The sequence below is a fragment of the Toxotes jaculatrix genome, chromosome 8, assembly GCF_017976425.1.
Source record: "Toxotes jaculatrix isolate fToxJac2 chromosome 8, fToxJac2.pri, whole genome shotgun sequence".
NCBI classification, from domain to species: Eukaryota; Metazoa; Chordata; class Actinopteri; family Toxotidae; genus Toxotes; species Toxotes jaculatrix.
Window position 1 is genome coordinate 14,245,211 of NC_054401.1, and position 14,255 is coordinate 14,259,465.

The following is a 14,255-nucleotide window of genomic DNA, read 5'->3' on the forward strand; positions in this document are numbered from 1 at the left end:
CTTTTGCCTCCATGCCAACCTCAGGGGCTAAATCTGACCATTGAGGCATCATCCGGGAGCATTTAAAAATATCACCATTCATATTGTGTTGGATACAGCTGGGGCTTTGTTTAGCAGGATAAGAACATCTGTGTTTCACATATATGGGGTGGTGATGTGGAGCGGAGGTAGGGTTTGTTTTGGGCCTTGTGCCATGAGGAAGTTGTGACATTTTTCCTTTAAAAAAAACAGCATGCAAAAACAGAAAAAGAAATCACAGTCTATGTAGGTATACCATTCTTACTTTTTTTTTTAAAATAATACAACTAGTTACAGATAAGTATATGTTTAAGTTAAAATGACCTCATACTTTTTCTTTAATTTAGCAGGATATAATGCACACATACACACACAAAAAAGATTGAGTTATATGATTCCTTTCTGTTTTACCAGTGGAAATTATCAGACACTTTTTTGTTGCTCAACACCTCACGTGGCACATGCGTTTTGCATGGGGGGGGGGGGGGGGGGGGGGTGTTGAATAGACACTTGTTGCCTGACAGTTTTTCTGCTGAGCTCTATGGGAAATAAGGTTGTCATTCACTGACCCTCTTGCCACCACCCACCTCAGATTACAATCTAGATTTGCATGCATGCTTCTAAACCAGTTAAAACAGTACAATGACTGGTTGGCTTGGAATTTGTAGTTTTCCACTGACTAGTAGTGTCTGCTCTTGAAACGCAAAGTGCCTGACAAGCCCCAGTAATAGGCAGCGCTTCTGCTTTCCATCACACTCTATCTCTAAACAGCAAGATTTCATACACATCAATGGCTCTGAATATTAATAGCAGATATTTTTAACTTGGTCCCCCCACCCCACAGCATTTGAAGATGATGCGATTGCTGTTCCTGTGTCTGCTGCTGCTGCTGCCAACCGTTACTGGTATGTTCTCATCTCTGTGACGCTTTCAGGTGATAAACATCTAATCAGGGTCTATGCGTCCCTGCACCAGCATGTTTTTCTCACCTACCTGCGTATGAGCACTGTCTGTGCTGTGTTTAACAGGATTTAATGTATGCAATCACTTTTGAATTATACAGCCACCTAAAAGAGAAAGTGCTACAGTGAAAGAAAGTGTTGGCATACATAGGAATAACATTAAAGAGAAACATGCCCAGTGAAATTAGCAACAGTATTCACACTACTTTACTTTCTTGGTATAGCAGATACCAAAAAAAGCTATAACATGCCATTAAACTTACTGTAGCCCAGATACTTTATTTGTACAGTCCATTTTAGCATCCTCTGAATGTAGCAGCCCTCTAGAGCAGAATTGTTATGAATATTAATCTTTTGAAAACTGTATTGTGAGTATGGTGAGTGTATTCTTACTTTGTGCCTTTTTGCAGCTGTTTCAGATGAGGAAGAAGGATCAGCTGATGATGGTATGTTTCTCATCTTGTCTGTAAAATTAGGAAAAGCAGAAGCACTTTATGAAGCCTTTAGCTCAGCTGGGCATGTTATGGTGCTATACAAGGCTGTCAGCAAGGAAATGTAGCTGGTTCCTGCTTAAAGACAGTTTAGAGCTAACTCAAATAATTGAATCTTATTCAACTCAACTGAGAGATCCATACGCACTGATAAAGAACATATTTTCTTAATTTGTTTTGAAAAGAATTATCACACTGCAATTTTCATTCTCAGGTCCTTTGCTTGTTTCTACATGTTACTTGTACTGCTACTGTCAGTTCCAATATTTCTTTCTGTTTTAACTGCGGGTAAGCTCAGTGGGTCCTTTAGGCCATGTGTGAAATAACTGACACATCACACCAGGCAAGTTTGTTGACATGAACTAATGACTTTCTTGACACACAATGCAGCCTGCTGGAGAAGGAAAAAAGACTTGCCCAGGACATTTCTACTCACTTTAACCAAGGACACAACAGGAGTGCCATGACTTTGTGTGGCTCACTTGCAGCTCTCCCGTTTCTAACTTAACAGTTTCCCTGTTCCTCATTTGGAGTTTTGTTATTGACTCACAGTTTTGGCCTCTTTACACTATACACTAGACTATACAGGTGTAGATTCTTGTTTTAAGTTTTGTTATTGCCCTGGCTTTGGTTTCTCTGTACAGTATTGATTGTTATTTATAGTTCTTTTTTTTTTGTTCTCAGACCTTTTGGCCCTAAACTGACTTCATAAAACACTCAATCAGTATTGTTGCTAGAAGATCAAAGGTGTTGTCTCTATCCTGACTGTTATACAGGAGAAGAGTTCTTGCGCTATTATGTGCGAAAATGTTCACAGTTGAGAACCATGCATTTCTGTACCACAAGCAGCTAATTTCTTCTTATTTTACAGACATGGATGATGAGGATTTGCCTGGTGAGTTTTTTTTTTTTTTTTTTAACTTTCATTCTCAGGAGTGGATGGGAGAGCAGTAGGATTTTCTAGGTTCTTCTCCGTCACACCCACAAACACTGTAATGGCAGCTGTTCAGAGGAGAGTATGTGAAGGTTGTGGCCTCTGTAATCGTTATCAGTAAGTCAGCATTATGTACAGGGTGTTCTAGTCCAGTGAGATGTGCGGAGGGTTGTGGCCCCTGTTGGCTTTCCCTCCTTCCAACCATTAAGCCCTGAATGGAATCAATTAGCTCCCTGGAGGGGCCCTGTGGATTCTGCCGAAAGGCCAATGGACACGTCGACATCTCCACCATCCTGCCGGTCAGATAATCAACATTGGCATTCTCATTCTCTCTCCACGCCTCTCTCCGTCACTCCTTATCTTTGCTTTGATTGACATTTGATAGAATTACAGATCTGTTTAGACCAGGGCTGTAGCTAGTCGGTTCTTGCAGCCAGCTTCCTCTGAGGCCTCAACCTTCTCCCTCTCTGTAGACACAAGAACATACACATAAACTTAACTCCATTTTCCTCATGTGCATTATAGATGATACAAAAAACACACAAGTCAAAATGATAATCTGCAAGATTTGGCAGTCCAACATTTTGGGAAATATGCTCATTCACTTTCTTCATGAGAGCTTGATGAGAAGATTACTCTTATGTCTGTATTGTAAATATGAAGCTGCAATCTGAAGTTGCTTAGCCTGCTTAGCACAAAGACTGGAAACGGGGGTCGCAGTTTACCTGGCTTTTTTGATCAGATTGAACAAACAAATGTATTAATTAACGAGCTGAGACTTTGGACAGAGCCAGGATTGCTTTCACTCTCTGTTTTCAGTCTTTATGCTACACTAAGTTATGCCGCTGGCTGTAGCTTCACATCTATTTTACAGACACGAGAATGGTATCAATCTTCTCATTTTACTCTCAGCAAAAAAGCAGACAATCACATTTACCAAATTAGAGCTGCTCCCTTAATGACTTCAATTCTTTATTGAAACACTCGAACATTTGTTTAGGCGTGTAGCTCAACGACCATTAAAAAATCTTGATCAGAGTTTTGGTGGTATCGTTGTCTTCTGTATGCAGTAGAAGTAAAGTGTAACTTAGGGGTTGAAATATACAGTATACCTGAAATCAGCATCACTCTTGCAAACTGTTCTCTTTGTTGTTAACAGATATTAGGAGCAAGCCTGCTCACGGTTCTTCAGCCGCAGAAGAAAGTACAGGTGAAGAAGAAAAATCTGATGTATTTTATTATAATAAGCATTATACTGATTCAAAACACTGGTATCAATTTAACTCACTTATCACTGCTTGTTCAATACACTTTATAGCCAACCTTTTCTGTTTTGTCTCTCAGGTCAGCTCACCATGATTGTCATCATTGTAGCTGTGACGGTGTTGACTCTTTCAGTTGCAGCGATAGTCAGTAAGTACTCTGTTTTGTTCGGACATAATGTACTGAAATGTGAAATAATAGTTGTTTCATCCCTGCAGTTGACAAATGCACTCCTGCAAAGCCCTTCAGGCCCATTAAACCTGTCAATATCTAAGCAAATATAAACTTTTTTTTCTTGCGTAGCTGTGACCTGTTTCCCTTTTTTTTTTCTTTGCAGCCACGTTGTTGGTAAGACGTCACATGCACATGCGGCAGCAAGGGTAAGGTCAAATTTTTTCACTTACAAAGTTGATATTTGATTGTGAACTTGTGAACTCCTTTTTCTGTTGTTCTTTTAGTTGGGTGTAAAGTGTTCTGTCTTATTTTTTTATGTACTTCACTCACACTCAACAAGAGGAGCAATTATTATTATTTTTTTTTGTACGGTCAGTGCACATGCTGTATCTGTATCTGTGTCTGAGTGACATGTATGTTCCATTTGATGCTAAGTCAACCTGCCGGTGACAGAACCAGTCTGGTGGGTAACAGCCTTTTTGCTGCCAATTTCCCCTACTTCATCTCACTTGGCACCATCCAATCCAGAGAAAAACACTCAGGTGGCAAAATGCTACCAGAATCCACCCATTTGAGCCCGCCTAGACTTGTACAGCAATTAGTATTACAACCTGAGGCCCAACACCGCAGCCACTGAACACACCCCTCTTCTTACCCTTTCTATCTTAGCCATCAAACAAAAGCCGTAAGACTGTTGCCACTGGGTCTGTATGACCAAATGAGACAGGACTTAACCTGTTCCAAAGCTTACCTCATGAGCTGAGGCCTAAGGAGATGACTCTGCTCAGGAATAAAACAACCCCGTAAACATGATCCTGGCGCCTTGACAACAATCTGCCAACAGCAATCAGACAGCAGAACAGCAGAAAAACCAGTTATACAGAGAGACGCTCTCTCTCTTCGCACTTTACCTCCTTTCCACACTTTTGCTTATTTAACCACAGTTAGATCGAGGAGGGCTTTCTGCAGAGTAATCAGGTCCTTTTGTTCTGGCGTGCAGTAATACATGACCCGCAGGCTGGGTCAAAGAGGTTATGGAGTTCAAATTAGTCTCCAGAGATCTTCAAGCAGCAGGAGAGCTGCTATTGTGGAGCAGACACCCAAGTCAATCCGCAAAGGGTTAAATTCCTCCACAGGATTACTGGCTGCCTCCCGGGGCTGCAGTCAGCTCTGGCAGTGTTTGGTGCTGACTGATCGCTCTGCTGAAAAGAGGCTTAATCACACAGCAACCTCTGGCTTGTTGGATCAACAATGCTTTGCCAGGCTTATAAGTCCCACCTGGGGATGAGGTGTGTTTCGAGGTGATGCAGTCACCGCGCACCTGTCAGAGCCCTGCAGCATGAGACAGACACGCCGTTTCCTAAATTTCGACACATGCTTCTTGTGTCTTTGGGTTTTCTGCTAACAAACAGAGAACGAGCCTAAAAATATCTTAAAGATGACATACTTTTGTTTTTTGCCCCGTCTCCCCAACACCCTCTTCCCTTCAGGATCTACTCCGTGCCTACAGAGCAGGACCACAAAGGCGCCGTCTAGTTCCTGGTGGAGCCGCAGTTCTAGAACACACAGGGAAGAGAGGAGCAATGCACTGGCTATGTCATCTCCTACTCTTTGTCTCAGGACTCTTTGCACAACAGCCTGCTTCTCACCGTTCTGTTCATTGCTCACTCCTACACAACCTCCTATCAATACATATGCAATATATGTTTTTTTGTTGTTGTTTTTTTTTTTTAATGTCGTATACTTTTGTCTTTGTCCCAGCCATTTGTACTCCACATACACACAATTTAGCCTGGGACATTTGGAACACATTCAAACCTTCTAATTGGATTCTATTTGAGGAATCCAAATCAAAGCCAGTGAATATGGCTTAAAGCTTCTTTTGTTAAAAGGGATAATTTAGCACAGCCAGAGCTCCCCCTTCTTTACCACCTGAAACAAGAAATTATTCCCACCAGCTATGCAGTAAAACTGCATTTGCATTTGATTTGGTGTATGTGGAACAGACCCGTCGGTGTGAAATGGTGGTTGAGTGAGACAAACCATGCTAATCCACACTAAGCCAGCCCAGTGCTCACTTCATTCTCCTATTCACTTGTCTGACATCTTCTGTTCCTGGCCCATTAGGAGTGACAGGAGGCAGTGCAATAGGAAGATAAAAACCTGTTTCCCCTCTTCTCAACCTCAGTAAAAAAGGAAGTGGAAAGTGGAAATAGCCAGTGTGAACACCGTCTTGCAAGGCAGCGAATTAATCAACTGCCATGAATGATGATGTTTTCTTTTACACCTCTTTTCCGTTTTGAAAGGCTTTTTCACCTCAGTCTTGCAGATTGTAAATAGCTCTGTGAATGTTGTAGAGAGTTAGATTAATCAAATAAAGTGTTGGGGATGATTGGGGAAAATACAAACAATGCCTTTGTTTCATTCACACGAAGCATGATGGCTTCTCTGTTTTCATTTAAATGAAAATCAATCATGCCCTGTGAAGGAAAGCTTTCTATCCAAGAACCCAAGGCACTGGTTGCCTTGTTTGCTCTGATACAGAGAGGGGAGCTTAAAGGGGTAGGGGACATACTTTTCAATGCTGTTCATTTGTGGCTTTATGAGGAGCACTTACTATGGAAGTCAGCAACACTGGGAATGGCTACATTGGGTTTAACACTGACTCCCATCCAACCAGACCTGAGAGCAAAAACAGTTGTGGTTGCGTCTTCATCAGGGTGCACAGTGAAATCTGTACAGGTCTGTGCTGAAGTGTCTTAAACATGATGCATCCCAGTTTTTTTTTTTTTTCTTTTACCATGGACAAGCAGATTGGCAGATGAGATTATTGTTAGTGCATATGTTTTACTGTTCATATTTGAGCACTGTGTGTACAGTGTTTCTCAAAAGCGTAGCATTGCCCAGTAAACCTTAAATAGGTGCTAGCATTTCAAAGTCAGGACAAATCCACAAAAATTACAGAATAAAACATTTCATTTTTTTTATATGTGTGCAGTCTATCTATTCATATTTATCTGTATTCACTTTTGTTTTATATTCCTGTCAGATAAACAAACCACAGTGACCACAACATTTGAGTGCAGCAGAATCTTCTCTTTGAATGCTTTTCCCCAAATGCGGAAAGCAAACAAAGCAGAAAGAAAAGTCCAAAACGAAATACAGTATTTGGTCCAGCCTGATCCACGCACGCAACCAAAAATCTTATGTACACTTGTAATGCCTCTGTGCTGTGACACTACTCATGTAAATCTATTGTAAGAAATGTTAACTACTGAGCTTTGTTTCTTTCTCAGTGTGATGTATGTGGAAACTTTTTTTTTTTAATGGCTGACACTTTTTCCGTCAATGCAAAAGGAATTGTATGACCATATGCAGTTATTCTTGCTTTTGATATAATATATAATAATATATTGTATGTATTTACAAATTTACGGAGCTATGCATTTGTGCATTGTGTCTCTTGATTGATAAATATTTGGCTAAATGGCCCTTTTTATATACTTGTTGAGTTTAAGGGGCAATATCTTCTCTCTGCTGTTGATTTATAAATTGTGTGTATAAAGATTGTGGTGGGTGGGAGTCAGTTATTTGCCAAAAAGCTTTTTATGTAAAATATTTGTATTTACTGTCATATAGCAGCAAAAAAATTAAATTTGGTCTTAATGTTAAATACTTATGTTTATATGCACTTGTAGATTAACCCACGTGTATTATTTGTGCCAAGTACCTTCACAGGGTTTTTTAATCATATTATAATTTACAAAGTATGTAATACATGACCTTATATCTCACAAGACAACTATTGCAGCAGGATACTGTATGTCATGAATGCATTCCATTTGCACAACTGTAGCCTCCTTGATTTTGTTCTGATAGCAATTAGAACAGTTATTGCTATATTATGTAGCTATTCTGAACTTTGGATTGTGTTTGTTTTCACCATTAAATCTGTTATAAAATCTGCTTGGTTTCTTCCAGGTTTATTGTTTCCATTATTTTGATGCCTTGTGGATGCAAAGGCAGTGCACTAGTAGATCTTGTTTAATCCAGGGCTTTACTCACTCACAAGCATAGAGCCACCAAGCGGCTCTGATACCCCTCAATCTCAGCATGATCTGCTGAGACTGAAATGATAAAGAGTGTGCAGGAAGAAGAAGTAACAGAGCTTCACTTTAAGATCGTAACCTGATAAGTGTTGTGCGAGATATAGATGCTATGGGGTTATTCTTCATAACCTTTAATAATAATCCTGGCTGTGAGACTCTGCCGATGGCTGTATTATCAGTTATAAGATGCAACGGTCATTCGAAATAAGCCCGCTTCATGACTGAAGGTGTGACTAAAATATGAATCATCGCTTCATTATTTGCCAAGATAAATAATCACTTTACTTTTTTAGTGCACTTTTACAGAGCATAGAAATAACATTGACAAAGATTAGACAGGTGATGATTCACATGGCACATACACACATTGCCAGTTGCTGGCTGACTGTTTTTGTCCTTATGGACTCCTGGCTGGTTACTTGCAGGTGTCTGTCCTTGTGTCACTGTAAACATGCTCCCTCTCTTTATCCTTGGACCACTCGATATGACCTGGAAAATAAACACAGATTATTTAAAGAATGAGACACTATTTAAGAAATCAATTATATTTATCAAACACAAACATGCACACAGTAAAGGAAAATAAACAGTGTGGTTTGCGACTGGTCTGTTTCGGTTTCGCCCAACAAATAACTTAATCAAAATCTTTTTGATCTATTAACCATCACAGAGATTGTAGTCAGCATTCTGTTGAGCTCCGATATGTCTGATGTGACTTATTGTTTGCCATATATCATCCTGTAGCCCGTGATATAAATTACTTAACTCATTCAACTGCAGTTTCCCAGCAGCATGATACAAACAGTGTGTAATTTAGTCACTTTTATCTGTCAGCTTTCATTGTCTTTCAAGATGCTAATTTTAAATATTTACTTTGATGACCTCTTGTGACACCTGGGCACCCGACAGACCTTCCCACCTACAGTTGGAGAAAAGCAAAGGAGTAAGCAGGGCGGCTGAGTATAATTAGACAAGAGACTGCAAAACACAAGAGTGGCTTTCGGTGTCATACTTACAGCTAATGACCATTATGCCCAGGATGAAGAGGAATGCTGCAATGACCAATCCAGCGTGGCGCAGGGACTCATAATCTTGAGAACACATGAAACAAAAATCAAACACCCAACAATAGACACAACAGAAAAAACACAGTCAAGTCAGGCTTCTTACCATAGGTGAAATCTTTGTCCCACTTTGCATCTATAAGAAGTAAAAGTAGAAAGAAAAGTACTGAATTAAGTTTGACTGTTGAACAGAGGAAGCCTCTGCAGGAAGAAAAAAGAGAGAGCATCACCGGGGAACGACAGTCAGAGATGGCATGACAGATCTACTGGCCCCGTTGACATGCTGTTGATGGTGTATCAAAACCCTATCTATGGTAAGGCAGCACAGCACGAGGACACAAATATCATATCTCCTCTTGCATATGGTACAATCAAGCATTAATCTGTTGGTAAGAGAGGAAGTGAGGTGCTGTATTCTACCACTCCGCCAAGGGTTTTGTTTGCAAGACAGGGAATTGTGATACTGTCAGTCTGCCCTGAGATAACAATAAAATCGCAGTGCCTGTGGCATTTAAGGTAACTGCGAAGCAGGGAAAATTTTAGTTACCCCAGGCAACAGCTCCATGGGTCTTGATTCGGGTGGTTTTCTCAGTTTTGGATTGGAAGGATGCCACTGTAGATGATTCTGAAAAAAAAAAAAAAAAAGACAACGAAAACATTAGTTTCCTTGGTTTTTTGATTTTGTGTCTCCTTTTCCCTATGTATTTAATATTTATAAAATCTAATATTCATAATACACAGTTTTATAATGAAAAATCATAATCTCATATGTTTCTGGGACATACTGACTCCTTATCTTTGTCACATGAGCCCATAGACATAACTTCCTATTAAATCCCAGGTACATTCCTATGTTTAACTCCATTTTTAATTGAATCTCTGAATATTTCAGTGGGACGACTCTCAGAGGAAATTTAGGCTAAGGCTTTTTAAAGCATAACAGTGCTCACTCTGTCGGTCTCACTCTGGTTGCCTCTCTTTCCCCTGTGCTGAAAAATGCAGCAGAAATACTCCTGTATATATCTCAACAAGGACAGGGAGTTTAACATTTTCTAATTACCTCATAATTAGTTTTAAAGCTTTCTGCATTCTTGATGGGGAAGTTTTCTGTAAGCCTTTGTTATTGGTGTGAGGGCATGTTATAGTGCTCACAGCTACCAGCCAAACTCAATGGCTCCACCAACTGGGTGTTCAAACAAGTGAGAGAGAGAGGGTCAGAAGAAGATTGTTACCTGGGGTGGATGTGAGCTCTGTTTGTGGCTGTGTTGTTTTCACTTTGGGAGCTAAAGGGGGGACAGAAATATAAAAAAGTCACATTGGATTAAATTGAAATCACTGGTGTTAGGTGCTGTGCTGGCAGTACATCAGGCTACCTGTTGAAGTCTTAATTTCTGATGTAGCGTTGATAACTTTCACAGGGTTGCTAGTGCCAGTGTGCTGGTTTGTGGTTTGTTCATTGGGTAAAGTTTTGAGGTCGGAGTCAGCATCTCTGGTGACTCTTTTTCCTGCTACACCAAGAAAACAATTGAATTAGATGAACCTGAATGGCATAGATAGACAGACAGACACACAGATAGACAGACAGACAAATACATAGATTATGGATAGTAACTGTAAAAATGAAACACCCTTGAGACTGTAAAGGCTGCAAAGTGTTATTTCTCAGAATAGCCACAAGTACAGTACCAGTGGGAGTCACAGCAAAAAGCGTTGTTGTCAAGTTTTCCATATTGCTGCTCACAGTCTTCACTTGATCTGTGGGTGTGGGAGTCTGAGCCCTTGACACTGCAGGGGAAAATAAGACACATTTTAATCACCACTCAGTTGAAGCCCCATAGCGAGGCCTCGGCACTATACGCTTTACAGGAAGAACAAAGAACAACTGTTGTTTATTCCAGTGACTTTCTCAAACAATGCTGTGATGTATTCCTGGCAGTGGCCACTCTCAAGAATTTGTCTGGCCATGCAGGAGAGAGAGGCCTGCAGATGCACTGAGAGTATGTCACTGTAATAGTCCTGTGAGTAGGGCAGTTACAAAGAAGTAGCTCTTACAAAACCTCTGGCTATAACAGAGCTGGATTGTTGTGTGAGACTACAGGACAGTGAGGCCGTTGTCTGTTTACTCACTCAGCACCTTCAAATTAGTGCTGAAGCTCCACAAAAACCTCTGCTTTCTTGGCCTAATACTGTGATTCTCTACTACTTTAATGAACCCATATGAGGCTAAGTTTGGATGTGTCAAATAAATTGTGTGAAAATGAAAAACCTTGATTTTGTTTGTATTAAACCTTGTTATTAAAGTTATATGTTCATAGCCTTAAACCTTATCTGGACTAAGACAAAGCTGGACTTCAATCACCGAAACATGTGGATGCTCAGTGAGCGGTGACACGTTTTCTGTATGTCTGTGTTGCCCACATGACCCACAATATAATGTATATTCAGTATTATTTTAAGCTATTATATTATCATACTCATGAATACTGAACTATCTAACTCTTTAATATTTGCTACAAGGCTTTATGCAAATGTTTCAGCATTTACAAGGGACTTCCACCTATTTTACATATTTACTCATAACGAGAGGTACTGTTCAGCCTGTGAAAAAGTTTTCTGTTGTATAATGTATGTATTTTAAAATGTCCTGAGCTTTTCAGATGTGTCTTTTAGAGAAAATGACAGTTACCTCTGTGACCCAAATATGTGTTGTTATTGTGATTTGTGACCAAGGTGGCTGCTATTCAGCAAAAAGCTGTACAGTCTCACTTAAAGCTCAGCTCACTTTTGATTTCTCAGTGATCCAGTTCCGTTTTCTGCTCTCACCTTTAAGCATGACAAACAGGAAAAAGGTCAAGGAAGCCAAATAAATCTGAAAGAAAAAAAAAAACATGGGGAAAGGAGGTGAAACAATGACAAAGAAAACCAGGTTGTATGTCAGTGTCAAATTGTATTTCAGCTTGTGCAGTTTTCACACAACCTGTGGTTATAAGACAGAAATGACCTCAGCCACTCTCTCTACGAGAATCTACAAGAGAATCCAGAGCCCCACAGATATTACAGGTGACTCCATAAATGAGGACATATCACACAAATACAGCTACTCTGGCGCATCTGTTGCAGAGGACTGAAGCAGATCCACAACATCCAGACAAAATGTCTACTCATTAGCAAAAAGAAAGACACTGTTAATGTATTCAGTGTCTCTTTAGCCATTGTAATAATATTACAATTGTTTATCCAGGGCACGAGTACAAGGCAAACATACACTAACTGGTAAATGAAAGGATCTGCTTAGATGATTGAAGCAAGACAGCATTCACTCCGGAACATTTTGTTCTCTGCAAATCATCCAACACAGGAAGATGTAGTCATTGAGGTTAGCATCACATGGCCACTCCCCCTTCCTCCTCAAGCACGCAGGCACCCACACTTCTCACACAGCATGACAGAAAACCGATTCTTACTTCAAATGTCAAACTTTACAAGATACACATATCATAACTGCATTTTTTTTTCCCATTTGTCAAAAAAAATGAGTGATTGAGGAGGCACACTGTGCATGCCATCCTCCCACGTGTCTGTTTTTTGCGCCATTGATCAAACTTCATCGCATTTTTTTGCTTTTTTAAAGTTGGCTACTGTCACCAATTAAAAAATTGCATTGGAGGATTTGTCAAAACAAATCTTTTCAACATAATGGAAATCCTGTACTGGCGAGCAAAAACATACTTTTTACTCCCCCTCACAACATACTGACCTTAGCTTGAAACAAAACACTATAGAAAAACAGAGGAAGGCACAAATACCTGTGCAGTATTGTAGATTTTTGTTTTTTAGCAATACACATAACTGCCAAGCAGGTACGGCAAAGGCAGGTAGGGTGACAGATGCAATACTTGGCCAATGGCTCGTTTAAATCTGCCCCCAGCAGAAAATGAATCTTGATCTTTGACCTATCCTGGTGGCAGCTCGTCCTCCAGGCTTGGAACAGTGTGACAGGTGAGTGTCTGTGGCTGTCATGAGCTGTGACAGCTCAGATTAGCAGGTCATGCCAATCTACATTTCACTCCAGAGCATATGTCAAGATGAGGCCTGTTTCCCCTGGGCTGTACAGGCGTCTTTCCCTTCCCCTAGCCTGACCTGCCTGCCTGTTTGTCACATCTAGCACTCTCACTCACTCTCCGTCTGTCTGTTCATCCGTTTGTCTGTCATCCTCCATCAATCTCCCTTCAGTCCGCTTCACCAAAACAGCCCTCAGCCCTCTGATAATTAGTCATCCATCCAGGCTATTGTGCTTACCTTGGTATCCATCCTGTGAGGTGCTTGGGTCCAGAGATTTATCCACAGCCTCATCATCCACGATCGCTTTCTCTGTATGTGACTTCGGGCCGATGGGTTAACGGCTAACCAACCACACCCATGCGCTCATCACTACTTCCTTATCCAGTCGTCTGAACTGTTTCACTCTTTTGCTCACCCACTCTTTCTCATGACATGGCCTCCTCCTCCTTGTTCTTTGGCTTAGTTCTACATTCTCACTCACTCTGCTATGATCTCTGTGTGCAGTTCAGCTGTCTCTCAGCTTGATGGCTTGTCTTCCTTCTTTATTTCTTTCAGTATACTGTCTCTGGTTTTGTACCCGTGTGTTTGCCTGTCTATCATCCTGTCTGGCTGGCTGTCTATTTCCATGTTTATACAATCTTTTATATGCACAGGTCCACCTGCCATCAGTGTTTCTGTCTCACAAACAAAAAATGAATTACCTTACTGTGATGAGAGATTGTTGATATATTCACTGCTCACTCTAAAAAAAAATAAAATAAAAAATAAAAAGCAAGATGCAAAGTGCAAAAAAAAGTCATGAAACTTTGCAAGTGTGTAGTTAAGACTAAAATAAAGGCCAAGTCAAAAAATGAATATATTTTTTTAACCCATGAATATTGAGTACTAATGTAGTAATAACTACGAAGTACTCACGGGTCAGAAGGTCAGCATGTTGACGGGTGTGTCGCGGCAGGGTCTGATCCTATTGCAAAACGGTCTCTAGTTTTTTAAGTTTTTCCACTATTGCTTCAAGGCTGCAGGATTTGTTGTGTGTGATTGTGACCCAACAGCATTACCCAACTCAGAAGCACAAACCTAGACTGTAACAGCAGACAAAGCCTGCAATTCATCCACACTAGCAGAGAGGACAGTCTTTGTCCAGCGTGCCGGGGATGGTTTTGGATCAGCTTGTCCTC

At 40.5% G+C, this 14,255-nt stretch overlaps 2 protein-coding genes across 8 annotated transcripts in view; one reads left to right on the forward strand and one right to left on the reverse strand.

Annotated features, from left to right (window-relative positions):
• Window positions 1-7,808, forward strand: part of si:dkey-262k9.2 — a 12,432-nt gene extending 4,624 nt beyond the window's left edge. For all 3 annotated transcript variants that reach the window (XM_041043951.1, XM_041043952.1, XM_041043950.1), the window contains exons 2-8: window positions 863-923; window positions 1,391-1,426; window positions 2,343-2,366; window positions 3,565-3,615; window positions 3,750-3,818; window positions 4,006-4,048; window positions 5,333-7,808. In XM_041043951.1, coding sequence (XP_040899885.1) covers window positions 872-923; window positions 1,391-1,426; window positions 2,343-2,366; window positions 3,565-3,615; window positions 3,750-3,818; window positions 4,006-4,048; window positions 5,333-5,378 — 321 coding nt within the window. In that variant the 5' untranslated portion in view covers window positions 863-871 and the 3' untranslated portion in view covers window positions 5,379-7,808. The remainder of the gene's footprint in view (window positions 1-862; window positions 924-1,390; window positions 1,427-2,342; window positions 2,367-3,564; window positions 3,616-3,749; window positions 3,819-4,005; window positions 4,049-5,332) is intronic.
• A 402-nt stretch (window positions 7,809-8,210) lies between these two features.
• On the reverse strand, window positions 8,211-13,504 carry fxyd5 (FXYD domain containing ion transport regulator 5). Of its 5 annotated transcripts, none has more exons than XM_041043945.1 (10): window positions 13,315-13,504; window positions 11,839-11,884; window positions 10,702-10,800; window positions 10,389-10,520; window positions 10,248-10,298; window positions 9,563-9,640; window positions 9,122-9,151; window positions 8,968-9,042; window positions 8,825-8,870; window positions 8,211-8,440 (listed from the first exon to the last, which is right to left on the reverse strand). In XM_041043945.1, the coding sequence occupies exons 1-10, from the start codon at window positions 13,369-13,371 to the stop codon at window positions 8,416-8,418; spliced, it is 639 nt and encodes a 212-aa protein (XP_040899879.1). In that variant the 5' UTR covers window positions 13,372-13,504; the 3' UTR covers window positions 8,211-8,415. The 5 variants fall into 5 exon arrangements, with proteins under 5 accessions (XP_040899879.1, XP_040899880.1, XP_040899878.1 ...); XM_041043946.1 differs by having other exon boundaries at window positions 8,834-8,870; window positions 10,389-10,523; XM_041043944.1 differs by having other exon boundaries at window positions 10,389-10,523; window positions 13,315-13,496.
• Window positions 13,505-14,255: the final 751 nt, after the last annotated feature.

Coding starts and splice junctions, on each gene's coding strand:
- fxyd5 (XM_041043944.1), bottom strand. CDS start 13,371: ATGATGAGGCTGTGGATAAATCTCTGGACCCAAGCACCTCACAGGATG. Junction 9,641..10,247: donor AGAGCTCACATCCACCCCAG/GTAACAATCTTC, acceptor TTTTTTTTTCAG/AATCATCTACAGTGGCATCC. Junction 8,441..8,824: donor TGTCACAAGAGGTCATCAAA/GTAAATATTTAA, acceptor TTTATTTTCCAG/GTCATATCGAGTGGTCCAAG.